General features: G+C 40.7%; 1 protein-coding gene across 6 annotated transcripts; it reads left to right on the top strand.

Annotated features, from left to right (window-relative positions):
• The first annotated feature begins 2,091 nt into the window (after positions 1-2,091).
• ret (ret proto-oncogene receptor tyrosine kinase) lies at positions 2,092-23,265 on the top strand. 6 transcript variants are annotated; one of them, XM_019366515.2, is made up of 21 exons: positions 2,092-2,272; positions 2,390-2,481; positions 11,936-12,119; positions 12,363-12,656; positions 13,205-13,440; positions 13,522-13,705; positions 13,784-13,983; positions 15,001-15,283; positions 16,543-16,674; positions 17,145-17,255; positions 17,354-17,470; positions 17,588-17,832; positions 17,920-18,067; positions 18,187-18,294; positions 18,377-18,591; positions 18,722-18,844; positions 18,931-19,001; positions 19,197-19,334; positions 20,525-20,624; positions 21,268-21,415; positions 22,294-23,265. In XM_019366515.2, the coding sequence occupies exons 1-21, from the start codon at positions 2,107-2,109 to the stop codon at positions 22,449-22,451; spliced, it is 3,453 nt and encodes a 1,150-aa protein (XP_019222060.1). In that variant the 5' UTR covers positions 2,092-2,106; the 3' UTR covers positions 22,452-23,265. The 6 variants fall into 6 exon arrangements, with proteins under 6 accessions (XP_019222060.1, XP_013124553.2, XP_025753239.1 ...); XM_005473839.3 differs by having other exon boundaries at positions 2,143-2,272; positions 11,874-12,119; XM_013269099.3 differs by having other exon boundaries at positions 2,092-2,481.
• The last annotated feature ends 1,853 nt before the right edge of the window (positions 23,266-25,118 follow it).

The following is a 25,118-nucleotide window of genomic DNA, read 5'->3' as shown; positions in this document are numbered from 1 at the left end:
GACTCAAATCCTTAATTGCTTTCCAAACTATGGTGCCAGCAATGGAAATGCACTGCTGATTGGTCGAGAGATGAAAATGAAATCGATATACACTCACCACACAGGTCTAAAGATATCTTTTGTGTTTTGCATGCCATGAGAAAGCTTTGTGTTTTAATAGAAGCATTTAGCTGACTCATTCGGAGTAACATCACGAGGAGGTTAAAACCTATTACGTATCAAAAGCTGCTGCTAATAAAGATCAAAAGAGTCAAAACAAGAATCTATGCTGCCTTCTTTTTAGCCCAGAGCATTTTTGTAACTTGCTTAAAGCACATACAAAACCAATGTGGTTGCAGATGCCATGTCCACACCACCGTATTTCCTTCTCTTTATTGATTCTCATTGAGCATACGTCTCAGGATACCTATAGTCTGTCATATGGAAACATTATCCCAGATACAATACAATGTGCTCAGGCAGACTTCTTGGCTTCTTATATCACATAATGCCCCTTGGTACACCAAGTAGCATTACATTTGAGTAAACTGCTTATCATGTTATTCAATTCAATGTTATTTTATTTATATATTGCCAAATCACAATAACAGTTGCCTCAATGTGCTTTATGTTGCATGATAAAGACCCTGCAATAATGCAGAGAAAACCCCAACAATCATATGACCTCCTTTAAGCAAGCGCTTTGGAAACAGTAGGATGGAAAAACTTCCCTCTAACAGGAAGAAACCTCCAGCAGAACCAGGTTCATGGTGATGCAGGCGTCTGTTGTGACCAGATAGAGGTGAGTGGAGGAAGACGAGACAAAGACGTGCCATGTAAGAGAGCCAGAGATGAATAATAACTCATGATTACGTGCAGCGAGGTGTATAAAAACATAGTGAGTGAAAAAGAAACATTCAGTGCGTGGTTGGATTCAACGTCACCTGATCCAGCCCAAACTATATGCTTGATTACAAAACAAAGTATTAACAATAACACCAATTTCACAGGTTATACTTAAAGTTGATAGACTTTTACAATAGTACTTTACTTTTTACAGTTAAAACATGTCTAAGACCACTAAAGTAGATGTGGTTGGTTTTAACAACAGAGTCCAGAGCCATCTAGATGTAAGAATTAAAACTGCTCAAAGGTACAGAAGCATACAACCTATCTAGCTTTGTTAAAATGTCATCTCTTTCTTTACAGCTTCACAGCTAATTTTCTCCTTTAACCTCGCAGTGATCACTAATTTAAGGGCATATTGTTTTTAAAGTCTTCTTGATACCAAGAGGCTGACGGCTCGAGGGAGGTGAAAATGTAAGCACTGTAAGTAGCAGCTATTATATTTTATCCCAGTTGGTGAAAGTTAGTGAAGCTTCTGAGAAAGCCCCCTTTATCTTCTGTAGCCCAGTGAGCCTCAGTGTTTTTGCTCCATGCAGAGACATTGATTGGAAAGACACTGCTGAGAGAGTGACTGGTGTCCTGGCCCGAGGCTGCAGCAATGCATCACTCCACGCTATCTCCACACTGTTCAGTCACACAGAGATCCCGCTCTTTAACACACCCTCAGCTTCTGACATACACACACACTCAGACCTGAGAGAGGAAAGGTCCCACATCATTTAACCCCCTGATTTCATTCTGGGACTTTAACCCAAAGACTGCAGAGGACTTCTACTCAGCTGGGGAGTGTTAATTATCCACATGGAGTACTTGGATGCAATAAAATGTCTAGGCAAAAAAAAACCCAACAACAACAACTTAGCCCTGTCACTTCATTGGCAGGAGTTTCACTTAATTCTTGCCACCAACTGGAACATTGTGCTCAAAGTCTCCTTTTATTCAACCGAATTAAACAAACGAATTCATCGAAGCTACTTCAAGCTTAGCAAAATTAAACAAAAAGCCACATTTACAATTATCACACGGCTGTTATAATGAAGCGGTTATTAAAACGAGCACACCTGATGCCCACCTTTAAAGAGCGCCTGTGCCTTTAAAGTGAACCATTACGCGCCCAGTCATAATTGTTAATAATTACGCCCCTCCACCTCCCCCGCGCAGAGCCTTAATGAGATGACTGACCTGCTGTTAAATTATGCTCTTAAATTTCCTGTAGATGCTATGCCGCCCTGCTTCTGCGGAAGCAGCGGGGCAGTGAGTAGTGAAGCAGTGAACCTCCTCCCCCCACCAGACCAGCCAGTCAGCCCAGCAGCAGCCTCTGTAGCCTCAACACAGCAGCCCGTCTATGGGACACTGAGGACTTCATCTGGACGCAGAGCGCGCACTGGTTTATACCCCCATCTTTGTATATTTTATCGGTTTGATTATTGTTCTTGTTATTATTATTATTATTATTATTTAATTTTCGCCCAGAGGAACTTTTTTGGATCGTCTTTTCATTCAGAAACTTTCACCTATGGTTCGCGAATATGGGGTCAAGTTGTGGTTTCTCTCGGGGAAACATCGTTGCGCTGTTTCTGCTGCTGGTGCTGGAAGGTAAGGTTCATCATCAGTTCTCCTGTCACTGGAAAAGGGCGAAGGAGCGCACGATGAAGTTGCAAACTAATGCTAAATGTTGCACTAGTGTGTTCGAACGTTTTTGAAAACAAAATAAATGCTCTGGTCTTAACTATTAATCCAGAGGAGACGATTTAATGTTCGCTTCTTATTTTAAACGCGTTCATCCTTAGTATTATAAATTATTCAGACAGCATTAGCTTTAGTCTTTGAGTTTTTATCTCCATCTCTTACTGACCTTTCTGCCGGAGAGACCGTTTAGCGCAGAAGGAATTAAAATATGTTTATTTAAAAATTATATTTAGTATCTGCAAAGCTGGCCAAGGTGAAGAGAAATAGGTGCTGCCACAGAGCGAGCCAGTGAACATGAAGTCTAGATTGCAACTGACAAATACACAGGGCTGCTCAAGTGAAAAGCTAAATTGCAGCGTTTTGGAAGCTGAGTGATTTTTAAGGCCTTTTTTCCCCCTACGAAGTATCTGAAAGGGCACGAACACAACGCCAGCACTGTGCCACACAGCAGAAAAGTGATCCTTGCATTGTGCGCTGGCTATGCGTGGCATGACAACAATGAAACGAAGAGTAGAATGAATGCAGCCATATATCATAATATTATAATCCCGTCCACAATCCCACAGCCCAACTGCACTAACACTGCCCTCTCATGAAGTCTATATTTAAAGTGTCCCTCATAGGTCAGGACTGTGCCGCCAGTATGTCAGATGTAATGCTCGAACAAATACGGTTTTTTTGGACTTCAGAGGTTACTATCAGTGCTTGTATATAGGGAGGCAAACAAGCATTATGATCAAAGTCTTTGAGTGTATCTGGGATGTATAAAAAGATGTTCGTTTCTACGTGAATGGAGCACTGCTGTTTCTTTCCTGCAATAAACTACAGGCCTACTTAATCACCCAGGGGAGCAGTTTTCTGCAGAGTAGTTAAAAAGATTAATGCAACTGTTAAGGTAGAACACTTTTATGCAGTGTCCTCTGATTATTTTTTCACTGTTACACACACTGTTTAATCAGTCCATAGTCCACACACAGTCAGTCACGCGCATGCTGTTCTTACAGACCTTACATGCATCCACATGGCTTTTCCTGCTGGGCTCTGCTTGCACAGTCACCAAAGCAGGCGTTTCTCCTGATATTTATAGAAGAAAAGGGCTGGTGTCGTTGCACTTCATGTGTCAAGGACGTGTTGGTAATTAAATGGGTGCTGAAAGCTGCACCCTACGTGAATGTGGCGCCCATCACCTGCCTGTTTGTTGCAACAAAAGACCTACACTTGTTCAGGGAGGAGAAGAGGCGAGCCATGGGCAGGTGTGCAGCAGCTGCTCCTATCTCTGGGCAAACACTGGCTGTTTGTTTTCTTCAGGAAAATATCGCATGTTATGCAAGCGGACGGGCCGCTTGGGCTGCTGCCGGGCTTGCCACAAAGTGACATAGTCGGATTTTACCAGATCGATGATTGTTTTTATTTTACCCCACTTTGTGAGGATGTTCTGCCTGTTGTGACTCCTTTAAAACATCTTAAATCACTAAATGGTTTTTACATATGAGTCATTTTCCAAGTAAATGAATCATGTTGTGATGCACTTTTTGCATCACATTACGTCTAATGTGGATTTTTATTGCTGTTTGAGTCACTGATTGAATCTAAAGAATATTTATGCTTTAAATTTCAGTGGTACTACTTTGGTAAGCTCTCTGCAGTTTTACCAGAAGGTGGTAGACGGTTTTGTGGTCTGGTGTGAACTGATCCATCTCCAGCTTAGCATTGAGAAAGGAGTTAGCAGTGGCCTTGAAAAGATCCAGGACTCCTATCTTTCCTGTATATTATATGAGGGATGGTGGAAATGAGGAGGGCAAATAACTGGGATAAAATGAAACTCTCTGTCCTGCTGAGGCCCTTTTCCTTTTATTGTATGTGATACCATGATTTAGATATTTTTGGGAGTTCAAACTCATAAGTCTCCCTCATTGCAGAGGAAGATATTGCCAAAATTTATCTTCAATACGGACAATATGTCCTACCCTGCACACTGTTCTGCTAGCCAGACAAAGACTAACTAAATGCGCCACTGGATGCCATAGGAGGTCTTTCCTTCCCATGATCGTCTACTCATGAAGTTCCACATAAATATACATATGCATTTGTCAATTTAGTTTAACTTTAGTTTTTCTGATCTTCAATTTAGTTGTACGAATGGCACAGTCATGAATGGCTATTACAAAGGAATTTCCCGGTGGGGTTTATATAACTCCTGCTCCAGGTTCCAGTTTACTGATTAGTTTAGTGTTTCTCGCTGAGATCATCAAACAAAGGAAATTGGCAATCAGTGCTCACTTTTGTAGCAATCAGCATTTTTAAATGTTCCTGAGACATTGCCCTGCACTTAAGACCAAAGTAAAGTAGTTCAAGACATAAGCTGGAGTGAACTGGGAGCTGGGACGCCTCTATTCATTGTTCTTTATGAGGATTCCCATTAGCTGCCACTAAGGCTGCAGCTGCTCTTCTGTCTCTGTGCGTACGTTGTCAGGGATCGTGCAGTCACATGCACTTCTGTGTGAACATTTTAAGCAGTTGTTTAGAAAAAAGGCCAAAGAAAGTTATATCCGGCTCGTCGTGACTTTGTTTTTATTTACATTTTGAGGAAATCTGGAGAGCTTACTGAAACAACCCTTTATTAATTAGATTAGGCCTTCAGTATCAGCTGGCAGCTTTATAAACAAAGTGTTTGGAGGTGAAAATACATTTTGTGACGAAACCTGGTCAAAGCCAAAATCCACTCCCCCTTTTTAACACACACATTTGTGTAATCTCTTACACAAAAAAGTGCCACAGATGTTTTCACGTAAAAGCATTGATCTGTTTTGTTTCCACCGTGACCTTGTTACGGTATCTCTGACCCTTCCTCGCCCTCTGACCGGTGAAACCATAACATAGTGGTATAGTGCTCCTTCTTCTCTTTAACTCAAAGCGATCATTTTCATCAGCATCTTTTCCTCTGGAGAAGTACCAGACCAACAGATCTCATTTGATACGTGGTGCTATTGGATTTAGCCCCTTACAGCATGATATAATTAAGTAAAGCTTCTGTCTTGTGTTCCTCATGGATGCATGATAAATATTGTCAATTTTCCACGCTTGTTGTCACTGTGTTTATTTGAGTGTGAGTGGGAAATATCATAATGCAAGTAGATTAGATCTTTTTTACTGAGCTACATCAACAGGAGTGCTTTTCTTTTTTGCATCTTAGAAAAAAAATATTGTGATTCTTAAAGCTGGCTATAGCAAAAAGTTCAAAATGTGGCATACAACAGACTACATTATTGTGATTTAAAACCAGAGCTAGCTGGCGTGTTCCCTCTTTTTTAAGCTCATGAGCGACAGTAAACATGCTGTCAGCCACAGACGCTCTGATACCTGTTGGAACAGCTGCAGCACTTTAGTAGAAAAGACAAAGAAGCCTAAAGCTCCCGATTTTCCCACTTCATGAGTCACAAAACTCTCATCCTTCGAGCTTCCCAGCCAAAGTGGACCTGCGGTTTTTGAAATAACTGTCACCCAAATCGCTACTACTGCCTTGAGACTCCTGAGAGTCCCGACCTCTAATCCTGGGCTGCCATTTCTGCCGTCGCACGGATGCCGCTCCTACCTGTCAAACCCCTGTGTCTGATCCTCTAGTCAGTTCAGGGTCACACTTCGCTCTCATGCATGGGTAGAATCTAATTTGCTGTGGTGAAAGGACAAGGAGACATTGATTGAAATTTTACCCTCGGGGCATTTAGTCCTCTGGTTTCACATGGGTCTTGACAAGTTGTTTTCCAGTCGTGCAGCAGTGCACATCGTGTTTGACCCGTCATTACAACAATAAGTAAAACAAAGTACAGGCCCTGCTTATCTGAGTCCACATGGTCTGTGTGACACTGCAGAAATCAATGGGAGTGACTCTACTGCCATACTGGTGCCAGAGTCAAATTTGCACATTTACTGCAATCTCTCTAAAGAGAGCAAACCATAATAGTGGAAAATGTCCTTAAATTAACATTTTCCATAAATGCTGCTGATTCATACTTATGTTGCTGTTTTCCCCCCATCCTCTTCCAGCTCCACTTTGGCATCCATTTGTTTGGTCCTTCTTTTTACTGAAATGGGTAAACATGCTGGAAATCTTTTTTCCGTCCTCTGCAACCACCTGCCAATGCCAGAAACTCTGAAAGCTCCACTTCCCTTTGTGCTGGTAGTTCAGCGATCTCTACTCCCTGGCATAAAGCAGCGACTCTCCCCTTGTTCCCATACTGCAATCCACCAGATTCACTCATGTTAGGACAGTTGTAACAAGCAGTCAGAGTCTAGCAGTGCGAATAGTGGCGACTCATCTTAGCAGTGCCATTTAATGACGCTGGTGCATTGATGATTCCCACAATTAGGACATCTTATAAATTAATGCACTTTTACTGTGTTTGCTTCCTTGAAACAACAAGACTGTTGATGCTTCCAATGCACAGTATGTGTAAGTGATACACGTGACTGTGTTCAGCCTTGTTAGTTTTTCTCTCACTGCAGTGTTGTTCTGTTGTTTTTTGCCTGCTCATTTTGCACCCGACTAAAATAATCTAACAATAATTTGATAGATCGCCTTGGAAATGTGTACAGACATTCATAGCTCCGAGAAAATGAATCCCGATGATCTTAATGATCCCATGATTATTATTTTTTTGGTTTGCTTTATTGAGCACAATAATTAGGTCAAGATTTTAATTTGTCCAGTAACTGCACAACTAATGACATTTTCATCAATCTCAGACCGTATTTAGCGCTGATTAGAAGATGTCCATCCATCCATCCATCCATTCGCTTCCGCTTATCCTTTTCAGGGTCGCGGGGGGTGCTGGAGCCTATCCCAGCTGTCATAGGGCGAGAGGCGGGGTACACCCTGGACAGGTCGCCAGTCTGTCGCAGGGCCAACACACAGGGACAGACAACCATTCACACTCACATTCACACCTAGTGGCAATTTGGATTATCCAATTAACCTATCCCCACAAGCTGCATGTCTTTGGACGGTGGGAGGAAGCCGGAGTACCCGGAGGGAACCCACGCAAACACGGGGAGAACATGCAAACTCCACACAGAAAGACCCCGGCCTGATGTTGGAATTGAACTCAGGACCTTCTTGCTGTGCGGCTGATTAGAAGATGTTACAATACAAATACTGGCATTGTCACCATGATGCAGCGTTACTGATGTTAGCATTCAGAGTACAGAGTAATGCTAAATGTAGATGCCACAGACCTGACTGATAAATACAGTCTCACAGAGCTGGTAGCATGAGTCTAGACTGCTTGGTGTAGTGCAATAAAAGGCTGTAAAGCAATTCTTTCCTAAATCTGGTACTTTAGGCTAAACCCTTTATGAAACCTGTGGCTGTGAGCTATTTATGCAAATATAAATAAGCTCTCTGTGTTTTGCCACAGGCATTTAGAGTATTTGCCTCCTTCTGTGTACATGTCAGTAAATCTGATGGCTTTTTACCACTGCTGTGGTGAGGGTAGATGATTTTATCAAAGCAGCCTAATGACTGTTTCATCAAACTCAGTCTGGAGCTCCATGATGTACCACGTGTTCAATTTTTGATGCCACAGTCATCCCCAGAGAAATCCTTAAACTGAATTTGTACTTGCAGCTAACCCCTAAGGAGAGGTCCTATTAGATTTCTTGATGACTGATGAACATGGTTCATTGGATCTCAGCTCTTGTATTCTCTGGGGAATAATTGGATTACATTATGTGGTAATTGATTATCATGTTACGGTATGCATCATGGTAAACTGAGTAATCTACCTGGAGCCCGGCTGCCTTTTCCAAACTCAGATCAGCTATCTTATTAATCGGATGAAAACTTTGATGACTGGGTCATTATGGCAGGAAATGACTTTCTTTCCTTATTACACGTGTTGTTTTGAAAGATCGAAAAACATCAGAGTCATGCCTATATTAAATCCAGGTTCTGAAACCAGTGTGATATGATGAAGCATTTGAGCATAATAGGGACAGGAAATAGAGGAGGGGGAAAGATTTCAAAACATTATGATCAATATTAGCTTTCATAAGTGGAATTATAGTTGAATGTGCAGCTTTTTAGCTAATTGAATCTCTGAAGAAAACCATTCCAGTAGCAGTCACATCTCTGGAAGCAGAGCAATCATGATAGGTTTCCGAGTGATTATTATTTATATCACCGTGATATAACTGGGTGAACTGCTCCTTAATGTGCCTGGCTACAGCTTCTTTGTAAAAGATGATGGATTCCTTGAAAATGTGGATATTGATGGGCTAAATTGTGGAGCAGGCTGTGAAATTACACTTGCACAGTAGAAGTAATATTTCAGTGTCCACGCACAAGATGCCTAAGCAACTCCAATATTATGTTCGGCGGACGTGATTGCACTTGTGCAGCTTTTCTCTCTGTCTGTGTCATCAGTGGAAAACAATCAGCATCACTGTTGATTAGTGTGGTTATTGATTGATATGCTGCCAGATACACTGCCTTTCCAATGGGTCGTTACCAGGGGCAGACGCAGACCACATTGACCTTGGGAGAAAAAGGGGCACGAAGCTGAGCTCTTACTGTTGGAGGTCCAGACTAAGAACGCAATTATAATGTCAAGTTATCACACAGCAGCAGCCGGGCAGGGTCACGTTTCCTCATCTGCCACGCTGCTGACAAGGATGCTCAGTGAGGACGTCTGAGTGGGAGATCCACATATTTTTCAATGAGACTTTGAGGTAGATTAGTAAGCCAGTGGGTTACTCTAGCACATGAGCTCATAGCTGGTAAATCTATCAGGCGAAGCACGCATTGAGCTAATTGAGTTCCTGTCTTTGTCTGGGACGATGGAGGGCGTCCCACCCTATCAGCTCAGACCTGTCCCAGACATGCTGTGGTCTGTGGCTGACGGGGAGCGTGATTTCAGATTTTGTGATGAGCTTTTGTCCTTTTTGTTCTTTTGCAGTTATAATACGAGACAAAACAAACACACACACACGCACCCAGGCACAATTAACTCATGGAGACTGCGATCGTAAACGACAACCAGGAAGCCCATACGTTTATAGAGACGTAAGAGGGTTTTCCACTGTTTCGTGTTCCTGTTTTTCAGCGTTGGATAAAATCAGTTTCACTATCCACTCGGCGGTACATGATATCTACTGTAAACATGGATTGCTACATGAATTGTCCTGTTCAAACACTCTCTGTTTGCAAAATTACTTTCAAAGGAATGACACTGTATGCAGGAGCTCGGCATGAGTTTTATAGGTGATCGAAGGCTGTAAAACATCTGCTTATGATGCTAATGTTTACACACTGTGAGCAATAACAGGCCAAGGCTGTTCCAAAACAGCCCACTAAATTCCGGAAAGAACGTTCTTTAGCGGTCCAGACGCGAAACATGGAAATGAAGCCTCTGCAACGTCTTTTTAATCTTTTCGGTCATTATTTAGACATGAATATAATAGGTGAAAATGTCACCACCAGCTGTATTTCTGCCATTCTTGTGCATCATTTAGGGAAGGTAATGAGTCATGCCTTGGAAAAGCATCATCATGGCTTCACAGACCAAAGATGCCATTTGCTCGGATGGGCCTGCTTGATGCATTCTATTAATTAGTTTTGATATAAACTGCTTGCTTTCTGTTGGCTTCTGTCCTAGAAAGAAATTGAATTTTGAATGATATAAACGAATTGTGTTGCAGGGGGTCCGGCCACTGTGGCTTGCAGCCAATGCCTGCCTTCATAAATGTGTTCAGCTCCCGCTGGTTAACACGTTGGACCATGTAGCTTTATTTGCAGAGCTGCTGTCATCTGCTGTATTCAATTTGTGGCCGTCGTGCGTAAGTTTTCTGTAGATTAATTAAATTGTCTGTATGCATCCGATGAGGGATTGTAGAGAGTAGTGGGAGTCTTTTCTGACCTGTCAAATAGAAATGAGTCCAATCATTTAACATCTTATCCAAGCAGTAGAGAGATTAGAGCAGTAATATATTATGATAATGATTAAGCTGCTTTTGGAGCCCGTGTCACTGTGATAACAGCTCCCTCTAATGGTTGTTTTGGGTATACAGTTGAAGCCCTGATGCTCAGATTACGCGTCTTTTAATGTGTTTCATACCTTTTAACTGTATAAACTGAATATAATTACAACCTAAAATAATCTGTGGACAGTTCTTTACTTTTTTCTGTTTTTTCCCTCAAATCTTTTGTACAATTTCTCAGAAATCTTTTATGCATCATGAAGCCAATTACCTATTTCAGACCTTTTCATGGTATGAAATAGTAAAAATCAGCTAAGATAGAATGGAAATATAATAAAATACAGTCAACAGCATGAGTGTGAATGACTGCATTTTGGCTGTAATAGATTTAGGGGATGGAAAAATCATCCCTAGTCATGAAACCGGCTCCCACCATCCCCACCAAGATTAACAAACATGTGCCCTGCTGTTTGTTTTGCCTCCGGAACACTTTTAATAAAAAGGTCTGCAGCCTCATTGAGCGTATCTCCATCCTTGAGGAAGGACGGCCACATTTTATCCATCAGCTCGGCCTCCTGTCATCTAAGCCCCTCAAAATTAAATCAATGTCTGAAACCAGAGCCGAGGCTTCAACTGCACCAACAGAAATAGAAAATCTAGTTTTGCTGTCTGCTAATGACATTAGTGCGTTCCCTAAATGGTCGCCTACCGTCGTCAAAGAGGAACACAACATGGATATAATTACAGAAGGAACACTCGCATCTCCATTTTCCTGTAAAACACACACACAGCCTGCTATTTTGCTTTATGGATTACTCATCAACCCCCCCAACACACACACGCACACACAGACTTGCAGGCAGTGATACATGCCTCCTCCGTATCATGTTATCCCTTGTAATTAAACTTTTCAAGGTGAACACAAGGAGAATCGGAAACCACATGTTATTGACCACATGAGAAATTCATTAAAGGAGCTGCATAAGTGTCATTTGAGCCCTGCTTTCAATTTCCGCTAACGTGGGAGAGAGATGAAAGATATATTAGAAGATTAAAAAAAACAAAATTGGACCTGTCGTTGTCCATGTATGTGTTGATTTCCATTCAGTGCCCAGATGGCATTGTCAGTGGGTATTGTTGACTCAGTTAAACATCCAGAAAGTGATGTCTGATATGCTGTCATCCGCATCTACAACGTAACCATGCCTTATTTTTCAGTTATGGTAACATTTTCCTTAAAAACAATAATAATAACACTTTTCCCCTGTGATTCATTTGGCTGCCAAATTTTAAACATCTGGTTATTTCATGTCCACTTGGTGCAGGAGCGACGTGTCTGTACGTCCCTCAGAACGAGTACATTGAGACTGTATATGTTGGCCAGCAGGCCGGGACACCCGTCCTCCAGGTCCACGCCATGCAGGACAATAAATCTGAGAAGCCACACTTCTACCTGTGCCCAACAAAGACTGCCATGCCTTCACACTACGGCTCCTGGTTCTACATGAACATCAACACCGGCACACTATTCTTGAACAAAACCCTGGAGGAGAGCGACTTTGCCCAGCTATGTGAGTTGGATACAAGGCTTTTGATGGTAATGCACAGTCCTATTTCAGTGCCAGGTATTCGCTACACACAAGAGTAAATTAGTTTCTAGGCATTTATGCTCTTCGCATACCAATAATGCTCTGGCTTCGAGTTCAGGATGATAATGTGATTGCATAAAAGCAAAGAAGAGCTGTGTCATCAAAAAGAGCACTGTCTGAGATTAAAATGCCTCTTGTTTTTGTTTTGGCTCTGTGTCCCATCAGATCAAAGGTCGCGGTCTGTGAGGAAGTTATTCCTGCAAACCATGGTGCGATCTGAATTCACCAACAAGCCCCTTTGCCTCATGCGGAAACCTGTGCAGATCATCTTGGACTTTGTTAATGCCACATTGCCTCAGTGTGCTCAGACAGATACGAAGGAACTCTGCTTCCCACAAAGAGATACGTCCAACCCACACATCATGGAAAACAGATTCCCAGGAGCCCTGCGGCAGCTCCAGCGTCTCTCCAGACTCAATGTCTGCCCCAACTACACCATCTCTTACAGTGTGGAATCAGGTTAGACACATTGGACCAAAAACATATTATCTTGTGAAAGGAGAAACATAGACGAGCCCTGAGGTACATTTTAGAAAAAACACAACAACAAAACAGAAGATTTCACTTTAGGTTGATGACAGAGTCAGCTTGATTGGCCAAGTACATGAATGCTATATATATATATATATATATATATATATATATATATGTGTGTGTATATATATATATATATATATATATATATATATATATATATATATATATATATGTGTATATACATGTCTGCGTGTGTATACCCGCCAATATAGTCCATCATAGGATAATCAGGGCCATTTTCAACCAAAATGCTAATTTTTTTACTTGTAATTTTTTTATGTTTTAAATATCAACACTTAAAATTTCATTTTCAACAAACTTTTTCAAATGAATGAAACTTTTGACACTGGCTTAGCTCCACTGAGATGTTTTATGATGCTGCCTTTATGTCTTATTCAGTACGCCACCTGAATCATATAGTGGCTCGTTTGTTCGATTGTTTTGTTTAATTTTGTTCCTTTTTTCTGCAGACCCCCCGGGACCTTTTGCTGTAAACGACAACAAAGAGCTGGTGGTAAACGCACAGCTGGACCGCGAGGAGAATGAATGCTACAGACTCCTGCTGGTTTGTAATGTCCAGTCAGAAACCACCATCATCAAGGTGGAAACGACGCTGAATGTTTTTGTCGATGATGAAGATGATAACGCACCATATGTGAACGGAACAGACTCGGCAGACATAGTCATCAGCTATAATCGGACGAAGGTGATTGTGTACAGATGCGGTGTTGGTTAAATTCATGTTTACATGAGGCCTGAAATTTCTCAATGTGACTTTTTTTTTCAGGGTGGAACTTTTGGCACCTTGTATGTCTTTGACAGAGATCTAACCGCGAACGTAGGCAACAACCACGATAAGTATGTGGGGACTTGGCTCAACACTGACCCATGGATAAAGGAAACATTTGACATAAAAAACTCCTTCACTGAAAAAAAAGCCAAAGGCATTCGAGAGACTGTGCACAACTACCGTAAGTACTCCAAGGCTTCGCGCGAGAGAATTAGTTACATTAGGAGATGAGGCTTTTCAGGACTTCTCTTGATTTCAGAGCTGTTCCTGAAGAGGAACCTGCACGTGACAGAGAATCGCACCCTGCAACTCGACTACCTGGTCAATGACACCACCTATCCCGGTCTAGAGGGAACAGTGTTGCTCCACTTCAATGTCACCATCTTACCCGTCCAAATCCACTTCCCCAACGTCACACATATATTCACAGTCTCACGCAGAGCTTCTGCTTATGCACAGGTACTTATGACTGCATGACTGCTTATCATGCAAACCTTGAACTTTGTGTTTGGTCTAGATTTAGATTAAAATATATATTATTATAAACTTTTAAGAGAGCTGGGATAGACTCCAGCCCGACCCAAGAATTGGAGGAGTAGAAGAAGATGGAGGATTAATGGACACACAAAAAAAATTATCTTTCCATCGTGATAGCATCACGGACAGTGACAAAGCTATAGTCTGAATCTTTTTAATAATCTTATTCATGACATAATTAACAAATGAATCATTGTTGGCCTATGAAAGGGACCAGGGACAAAAGTCATAGGCAATATCAACCATCAGTGGCCTCATATCAGCTTCTTTATACTGAACTCTGACAGAGAGACTTCAAGAAATTGAATTGTAGGTACTTGCTCCATTGTGATGCATTGGGAAATGCATTTGATTTGACTAACCCTGCTGTACACTGGCTTTATAAGCCATCACATTGTACATGCTTTAGTACACAGTAACTCACAACTACAGATCTCTCTGTATGTTTTACAAAATAAAGATATTCACCTGTGTCTTGCTTAAACCAAACCTGTTTACAGTCAGCAGAAGGTAAAACTTCTGGGAGGTTTAGTATCTTTTATCCATTGATTATTGTTCATTACTAATCCAGTGTAACTGACCATCAGTGCAATTCTTTGACATTATAATCTGTTACATTAAAATCCTTAGATTAAAATTATCAAAGGTTATTTGACCATTAAATATACAGAGAGACTGCCACCTGCTGGCAGTAAAAAATAACATCTCAAATGTTTTCTGTTCATTTTCATACTCTGTAGCAAAAACAAAACTATTCTGGCTTTATAAAAGGTACCAAAATCAGATTTTTTTTCAGATCACGTAGGAATGAACTAGTAATTTGCATTTCAAAATAGTTGTATTCAGTTGTCCACAAAAGGTGTGTGCATTATCCCATCCTTACACTTGTATTCTCCAGTTTCATTCACATTTTCAATCTCTTGTCCCAACTCCTGTCAGGTTGGCAAAATCTGTGTGGAAAACTGCCAGCAGTTCGATGGCTTCAGTGTCATATACCGACTTGAGGTGGCAGATAAGAACATGTCTGCTGACTCACAGGCCTGCTATACAGCCATAAGCATCACCCAATCCCCAAACAGGAAGTGGGGACATCTGTATGTGAATGACTCTGAGGCACTGTGCAAACCCGAGTGCCAGGACTTGCAGTACCTTGTTGTTGCTCAGGAGGGAAACGAACAGCTGGAGGCGAGCACTCAGATCCACATCAAAATAGATGGCACAGGTAAGACTGCAACAGCCCTGGACCACTTTACATTTCACAAAGTTTCCACATCACACTCTAATCTTTGCTGATATAATCTCTTGATGGCACATTATTAAGCATTATTGGAAATCTTGTTTGCTCTAACTACTTCACACTAAGCACCAGTGTTGGTCAAGTTACTTGAAAAAAGTAATCAGTTACTAATTACTGATTACTTCCCCCAAAAAGTAATCCCGTTACTTTACTGATTACTTATTTTCAAAAGTAATCAATTACTTAGTTACTTAGTTACTTAGTTACTTTTTAAAAACACGATTTACGACCTGAACAGGTAATAAAGCGATAGATCTTTCAGCCCAATTCTACTTTTTCTGCATAATTCATCATACAAAATGTAATCAAATGGAAAAGTCTCTTTTTAAAACTTGTTTTATTAGTTTTAATCTTTTAACTTTATGCATCAAGCTAAAATTAAATTATATGCAACATTCTCTGACTGGAAGAAATTTGTTTAACATTTAAACCTATTTTCTGCACATTCCAGCACATAAAATAAAATTTTTTTTTATGTTTACACTCACTCTTTCAAATAGATGCAAGTAAAACACAGCAGAAAATAAATAAAATCAAAGACTAGCGGTCCTGTTGCTCTATTTTCACCTGTAAAGCAGGACTGGGGTAGGCGGAGGTTTACCCTGGTGCAGGTGTGCTGCAGCGGTCAGTGGAAGAATCCGCGAGTTTCTCTGTGAATTTCACATTACGTCGTAGTACACTCGGTGCTTGCTTGGAAGTTTACGGTTTTTTTCGCTGTAAAAAGAAGTTTTCTTCCCACGCACAACGGACACTAATGTTTTTGTCACTTTTTATGGAATCAAACTCAAAATAAGGTCAGTACTTCCACGCTTTAAACGCTGCATGCTACACTCTGTCCCGCACTCGATATATTATGATCTGCAGACAGCTGTTGTCACGAACGTCGCACTCGCTTACGTCACTGTCATGAGACGTTCTCGCAAAAAATCACGGTTTTAGTAACGCAGTAACGCAGCGTTCCTACGTGAAAGTAACGGTAATCTAATTACCGTTTTTGCAATAGTAATCCCTTACATTACTCGTTACTTGAAAAAAGTAATCAGATTACAGTAACGCGTTACAAGTAACGCGTTACTGCCCATCTCTGCTAAGCACACATGCAGACTATTTTCAAGCATTTTACCCTGATCTCTAGTGTCCTTTAAAGATTTGGTAATGTGCTCTTTTGGCTTTGCTGTACGTAGCAATCAAAGCTGGTCAGAAGAGCCAGCAGGTCCTGTCCTGTGCAGAGAACAGGCAGCGAGCAGACTGTGAGTCTACCCGAGGCCTGGGGGCAACAACCGGCAGATGCCAGTGGAGGCAGGGCACTGAGAAAGGTACTTTATATTTCATAAAGGCAAACTTTTTTCTCCTTAACTTGTAACTTTTTAACATTACTGAATGATTATGAGACCTTGGGGGAAGTTCACTAGAACCAGATGAGTACATGTTTTCTTCAGTGTAAGTAATGAAACAAAGTAAAGGGCTAAAGGGCCGAATACTGCATGCGTATCCTTTTCAGTAAGATCATTTTGCTACAGGAAGTGGCAAAACATGCTCCTAATTTGGCTGAAAAACAAGTGTGACTAACACCCTACTGTTGCTAAAGCAAGCCAACACTGTGATGCAGGCTGCTGTTAAAACCATTGCATGTTGCAATGTTAAGGAAAAACATGCAGTCAGGTTAAGACAACTTTTGAATGGGTTTTTGAATACAAAGTACTTGTAGTTTGGTTTCCAGTCTTTGCTGTTTTCCCCCTGGTTTCCTGCTGAGGGTTCTCTTTCTTTTCTTGTGTTCATATTCCAGGAATAACTGAAAATTATTCAACGTGCTCCCCTGACCTGCAGACATGCCCAGATAGTGTTTGTGATGCAGTGGAAAGTAAAGATCCTTCAATCTGCCCGCAAGACTGCACAAGTATGCTTTCCCTTTTAACACACATGCAGTGTATAACAGCGAGAATAAGACCATTCTGCTTTATGTAGACTGTGCTCACACTGGATTTGTCTCTGCAGAGGAACCTGTTATTGGAGGCCATGAACGAGGCTTGAGTGGGAACGGGATTAAGGCCTGCTATGGAACCTGCTACTGCTTCACAGAAAGATGCTTCTGTGAGAAGGATGACATTGAGCGTGAGTTTCCCTAAACCACACAGAACTGCTGCTGATTAACTGAGTCTATTTTAACTCTGAACCAGCAAAGCACTGAGTGCTGCTTTCTTTAAAAACGTGCAATGTACTCTCTTCCAGAGACGCTATGTGATGAAATGTGTAAGACCGTCATTGCCACGGCTCTTCTCCTCTCCTTCATCGTGTCCATCCTTCTGTCCTCATACTTCATCCGCCGATACCACAAGAACTCGCCAAAGCCCCCGATAGCATCTGCTGAGATGACTTTCCGTCGGCCAGCTCAAGCCTATCCCATTAGCTTCCCTGCCAACAATGTCCGCCGGGGCTCGCAGGAATCAATTGAGACCGAAACCTTTAAAATACCTGTAAGATTCTTCCAGCACTTTCATCCCCTGTGTCTCATATGTTGGATCTTTTGAGAAGTACAAACCGTCATTGCCTTGTCTCAACAGGAGGATCCAAAGTGGGAGTTTCCTCGTAAAAACCTTGTGCTTGGCAAGACGCTGGGAGAAGGAGAGTTTGGGAAAGTTGTCAAGGCAACAGCATTCAGGCTGAAAGGAAAAGCTGGATACACCACTGTGGCTGTGAAAATGCTTAAAGGTAAAAGTACGCAGGCAAAGGCCAGACAAGCCTAGCAGCACTTGTGATATATGAGGAGTGAATGTCTGAAGAGGTGAGTGGTTTCATCATTACGATCCCCCTCTTTTCCTCCGTGACAGAAAACGCCTCGCACAGTGAACTGCGTGACCTGCTGTCAGAATTCACTCTGCTGAAGCAAGTCAACCACCCGCACGTCATAAAGATGTACGGAGCTTGCAGCCAGGATGGTAAGTCCTCCGTCTTCCTGCCATCCCATCCCAGAACATGTGTGTTGCACATTGAGTCTAAGAGCCCTGCTTCTCTGAATAGGTCCATTGTATCTCATCGTCGAGTATGCCAAGTATGGGTCACTCCGTAATTTCCTTCGTGAGAGTCGGAAAGTTGGCCCGAGCTATATGGGCAGGGATGCCAACCGAAACTCAAGCTACCTGGAGAACCCAGACGACAGGGCTCTCACCATGGGTGACCTGATCTCCTTTGCCTGGCAGATTTCCAGAGGCATGCAGTACCTGGCAGAAATGAAGGTATAAGACCAAGCTGGTGTTTTTCTATTTAAAATATTTGAACAATCCAGGGGAAGATTCATTGTAAGAAGCTTAAATGTCTGTTAAAGAAAAATGCGAGGCACTTTAAATGAGTGTGCTGGTCCAACAGCTCGTCCACAGGGACCTTGCAGCACGAAATGTCCTTGTTGCTGAAGGGCGGAAGATGAAGATCTCTGACTTTGGCCTGTCCAGAGACGTGTATGAAGAGGACTCCTATGTTAAAAGAAGCAAGGTAGAGAAAATAATAGAGAATAGTAGTTATGATACGGGTACAAATACTGATATAGTTACTCAGCAGCATCTCTCTGTATTTTTCAGGGCCGTATACCGGTTAAGTGGATGGCAATAGAGTCTTTGTTTGACCACATTTACACAACACAAAGTGACGTGTGAGTATAATCACAACTTAAAGGAAATATTCTGACATTTTGGACAACAATAAGACAATAAAGCCCATGAATTAATCAGCATGCTTTTTCTTGGCAAGAACGCAAATAAGGGTTTTCCATTTGCAAAAAACCCCCCAAGTCTCACTCTTATCTGTTCATAGAAATATTCTTAGGACCTTCTCTATTTGATTCCAGCTGGTCCTTCGGTGTGCTGCTGTGGGAGATTGTCACTCTGGGAGGAAATCCATACCCAGGTATCGCTCCTGAGCGCCTATTTAACCTCCTCAAGACTGGCTACAGGATGGAGAGACCAGAGAACTGCACGGAGGAAATGTGAGCTCTATTCTGTCACTCTATCATATCTACTTTAGCATCTCCTCATTACCATTGAGTGTTATAACTCCCCTGCACCACATTCGGGGGAAAATGACTCAGCTGGGAGGATTAAGTAATACTCACTGTATTTCACCTACTTCACTCTAAGAACTAAAACTGACATTTACTTAAAATTTTTGAGGCAACACTTTTACACTTAAAAATATTGAGTAGATTGGAAACCAGTCAAATCTGTTCAATATACTTGATCAATTGAATAACTAAAGCTTAAACATATTAAGTTGAAATGAATAATTGTAGTTGTTACACAAACATGAAAAAATTGACACTGACATGCTTGGTCAATGTAACTGAAATATAGATGGTCAGTTAATCCAAAATTCTCTTCCATTTACTTAAAATTGTAAACTGAACGTAATCAAAATTGTACTTAATATTAAATATGGTAAATGGCCTGTATTTGTATAGCACTTTACTTAGTCCCTATGGACCCCAAAGCGCTTTACACTACTAAAAAACCAAACAAACTAATATGTAGTTGTGTGTTTCATAATACATGTATGAAAAATGACCACATGTTAAACATTTTTCCAAATGAAAATTAAATTTTCATAAACATGGCAATAATTCGAAATAAACAAGCACTAAAAAGACAAGAGGCTTTTCCCTTTTAGCTCAAAGCCTTACATACTTACATACATACAGAACAAACACAAAAGCTCAGAGTATTTAAAAAACAAAATGAACAAAACAATGAAAAAGGCTCATGGTACTCAATTACTCTGCGTTATCGTGTTTTACTTACACTTCTCAGTTGTAGTTGCTGACAATAAATAATATTGATTTGAATAACTGATGATTTTAGTACAAGATACTGATGAGTACAGATACCTATTTCTCAAATATTTAGATTCAATTTTAAATAAAAATATTAAGTACATGCAAAGAAGGTATTCTGTGAACCACATACTGAATTTTTTGTCTGAGATAAATGTAAATAAATACCTTAATTTAACACAAACACATACGTTAACATATTAGACATTTATTTCAACTTATCAAACTCAAATAATTACTAAAAGAATATTCATAGATTTTATCAGGCTCATCTAACTTATATTTATAATGATATTTACTAAGCCTCTGAATTACTTTTTAGAGTGTTGAAAGGTGCTCCTCTTTTCAAGGTATAACCTCATGCTCCGATGCTGGAAGCAAGAACCAGACAAGAGGCCGACATTTGCAGACATCAGCAAAGAACTGGAGAAGATGATGGTGAAAAGTCGGGTATGTTGAAGCTATAAAATACCTTGTAGTACTTTATTTGTTTTCCTCCCCGGCAAGGAAGCGGGGGAGCTATAAATCAGCCTCTTTCTGTGTGTTACTGGCGCGATTTTGACAACACTTCAGTGATGATCTGACAGATACAAGTTTGAGGGGTTTTATTTTTCCACTTTACGCTCCTTTCAGATTTGGAGCTAGTCTAAAATAAGCAGTGTATCATTTTTTAAGGACAGCATGTGCTTTGTCCAGCACACACACAGACACATGCTGTGTTATGCTGTATGAACTGTCACTCTCCCCAAAACTCCTAAGATACCATAATTAGTGTTTGAAGAGCAATCCTAAATGTGGCCTTGGGCAGTGTAATCACAGAGCATGCCAGTCAGGCTCCTGCTGCAGAAGTGAGGCTAAATATAGAGCGTTTGAGCAGATGGGAATGCAGGCATCCTATAACGCAGAGGGCTCGTTCTTCACTGTTATCAATACCAGATAATGAGCAAGACGCTGGATGCGGTAAAGAGAACAATTTGGCAGAAATGTCTGCTGGAGCTTGCAGTCAGTGCACGGGTCACTCGTCCGACCTTTGCATGCTACAATCCCCCTCCTCCTTAATCAGCCTAATCACACCCTCATCTGCTCTTGTCAGGATTACCTGGATCTGGCGGCGTCCACTCCAGCCGATGCCCTGCTGTACGACGACGCCCTCTCTGAAGAGGACACACCACTAGTGGACTGTAATAACGCCCCTCTCCCTCGAACCCTCCCCTCCACATGGATTGAAAACAAGCTCTATGGTAGAATCTCCCATGCATTTACTCGATTTTAGAAACAGGACACACTACACAAGCTCTCTTTTTTGGCAAGTTGTGATTGGCTTTTTTTTTTTTTTTCCCGTAGTCAAGTGTGTGTGACTGTGATCTAGGCATGCCTTTCGCTAATGCTGACATAGCTCCCATTTCATCGTAAATGAGAGGCTCAGCTAAAAAAAAAAAAAAAAAAGCTCCTGTGTCTTGACTTTTTTTTTTGTTTTATTCGGACCTGCTTCTAATGTACACAAGCACTGACCAAAAATTGCTATATTTGTAAATATTGAATATAAATACCCTTCATTCTTATTTAAAATCCACTCCTCATACTCATGCTTCATCTGCATTTTTAATTTGTAAATAGTTTTGTTTTTTTCCCCCATTCATTTCCACATTGTCCTCATCTCGTCATTTATTTGCACTGGAGGAAACGGTGTGTAACATTTGAAACAGGTCCTCACTGATTCAATCACTCATTGTGGTTTGAATTTCAGATTGTGATAAATTTCCTGTCTTTCTAATGTACATTAGCTCTTAATCCATTATGATGAACAGAGAAACAGTAAGGCTTTTGAATGCAACTCTCAGTTGACACTGATTACAAGTAGACAACATGTTGCATATTGCCCCAAGCGAAATGTAGGGGCAATAGTAACAATGTAGGCTTAATAAATGACAAAAAAAAAAAAAAAATTAACGAATTACATTATCATTTATTCTGTTGCATATACAATACAAAGCCATAACTTTACACTTCTTAAAATCAGATCAGGATTTGTTTTGGAGAGTTTTGTTTGAGAACCTTACTGTCTGCACGCTGTTTTTCTTTCACTGAGTGCAGAAAAATGATGTGTTCTCGTTTTTAGGCATGTCATACCCCAACTGGCCCGAGACGAGCCCGGTACTGCTCAACAGACATGATGCCACTAATCCGGTCTTTACAAGATATGCCAATGATAGTGTTTATGCAAACTGGATGGCTTTGCCTTCACCCGCAAAAGCTGTGGACAAGCTTGATAGCTAAAGACAGACCGACCCTGTAGAAAAGACGACTAAGTGGTATAGATGTGTATATTTCTGTAAGACTGTACATAAACGATCTGATGCTAAAGTTGGTTCCCTTTTATTTCTGTTGCACGGGTAAGCAACCTTTCCGACTGGGGTCTTTTTGCTGCGAAACCGGCTGGACCAACATAGACCATGCTTCACTCAGCTCTTCAGTATGTTAATTATTATTACCTCACTGGTTATGTCGGCCAAACTGTATCACTGCATGACTATTGTACCAGATTGTATGTCAGTGTCAATGTCTTTTAAGTGCCTGTGCTGCTTCTACAATAGCTTCCAAATGTTCATGTGTGACTTTGAAGTTTCAAGCCCAGGAATTAAAGGGGACGCCTTTACCATCACCTGTTGTAGAAAGCTGGGATTGAGTGGACGAAAACGAAATGCTGAACTTATTCTGAAAATTAAAAAAAAAAAAAAAGTTTCTACTTTAGAGGATTGTGCTCCTCGAAATGTCAAAGACCCTTTATTTTGTGTTTTTCCCACGAGATGTCTTGAAACTGGTCTCGCCAAAGAAAAGTAAAGCAGACATGTTCAGTGAATGGTTTTCTTACTTTTGCTCTTGTTTTTTCACATTGAAAACATCATCTTTTGAATGCCACTCCAGTGAAAGGACACGAGGATTAATGTAGACTTAATGTTATAGTTCACATTGTCCTTCACTGTAATGGCAGCCTTTGTGGAAAAATATGATTCTGTAAACCAACTCGTGTCCTTGCTGTTATGTTGTTATTATTTGTTATGTTCCAGTTATTAATAAATATTAAAAAATGTACAATGTCTGTTCCCCTTATATCTGTGAAAATAATTACAGTATGTTTAGCCAAAGTTCACCCCTCAAATATTATTTGTTAATTATACACAATAGAAAATATTTCTTTCTAAATTAGTATTAAACATTTAGGATGCCTGACCATTGCAAGGATTCTGATACTTTATTTCTATAAGTTTCAACACTGCTTCACATTTCTTTTGATTGTAAGCACATACAGTCACCTGCTACTTCAGTAGCTACACCTGTTCAACTACTTGTTAGCCCATGTATCTAATCAGCCAATCACACATCAGCAACTGAATGCATTTAAGCATGTAGACCCGGTCCAGATGACCTTCAGCTTGACCATCAGAATGACGACTTTGTCAGTGATTTTGAAAGTGGCACGGTTGGTGGCTGGTCTGAGTACTTCAGAAACTAGGAAATTGAGTGGGATTTTCCCCACACAACCAACTCTGAGGTTTACAGAGAATGGTCTGAAAAAGAGAAAATATCCAGTGAGCTGCAGTGGTCTGGATAAAAATGCTTTGAGCTGATGACTCGAAGCTGATAGGAAAACAACAGCAACTCAAATCACTATGCAGAAGAGCATTTCTGAACCCATTGGATGAGAGAAGATTGGATAGTCTGGACATGGTGGTGTAATAGTTTGGGGGATATTTGCTTTGGGCCCCTCAGTACTAACTAAGCATTGTTTAAACACCACAGCCCACCGATTTATTGCTGCTGATCATGTCTATTCCTTTATGACCACAGCGTACACATTTACCAATCGCTGCTTCTAACAGGACAATTTAACATAGGAAAAAGCTCAAATCATCTCAAACTGGTTTGAACATGACAGTGAGTTCACTGTACCCAAATGGCTTTCACAGTCACCCAATGCCACTTCAATAGAGCACCTTTTGTATGTGGTGAAATGGAGAATTCACATCATGGATGTGTAGCGTTATGCTGTTATGTGACTTTGGACAACATCTCTGAGAAGTCTTTCCAAAATTAAGAGTTAAAACAGTTTTGAACTCAAAAGGGAGTCCAAACCAGCCCAGTGAATATATATAATACTGAAAAGCAGATGAAGGTTTTGGTGTTGGAGTTGAAGCACGAAACTAGATCTGTACTTTTTAAAAATCTTTTTAAAGATACCCGATGTGTGTGTGTGTGTGTGTGTGTGTGTGTGTGTGTGTGTGTGTGTGTAACATTAAACGACCCCCTTTACTTTTTTTACACCTACACATAATACTGACTGGTTAGACCCACGTTACAGAAACATCATATGATTAAAATAGAAAGTACAAGGAAACGATTTGTTTATTAAAATAGTTTCTAAGACTATTTTCCGCAGTGATTCTGGCCTTTCAGATAACATCTGTCTTCTTCTCTCCTAATTAAGAAAATGAAAAAATAACGACTATAAACAGAATCCCACGAGAACATTTCCTGGCTTATTTTGTGCACCACAATGAGATCATATCACTTGTTTTCGAACATTAAACAAATTATGTTTCAGTGCTAATTCAATCCAGAGCTGTCAGCTAGTCCATCACCTCAGATAAGAGGTTTGCCTTCTCGGTCTGAACAGTGAAACGGGAAGAAAATACAATAATCTCTTAGAGGGAAGGTTAAATATAGCTTTTTTAAAACAACAGATTAACGTTGTTACGTTATTGGAAGATGCGGTAGTCTGTATGAGAGTTAAAAAAAAAATCATTGGTGTGTTCTAATAATAACAATAATGCCTTTAGAGCTACAATATAATAATAACGTCGTTATTTTAATAAAAATAAACAATATTATGAACCTGGAGGATCGGCGTGTTTGATGACGACACTCGTTAGACACGCTGCGATT

Source organism: Oreochromis niloticus, linkage group LG13 (assembly GCF_001858045.2).
Source record: "Oreochromis niloticus isolate F11D_XX linkage group LG13, O_niloticus_UMD_NMBU, whole genome shotgun sequence".
Lineage (NCBI taxonomy): Eukaryota > Metazoa > Chordata > Actinopteri > Cichliformes > Cichlidae > Oreochromis > Oreochromis niloticus.
This window is presented reverse-complemented; position numbering and strand designations above follow the sequence as displayed.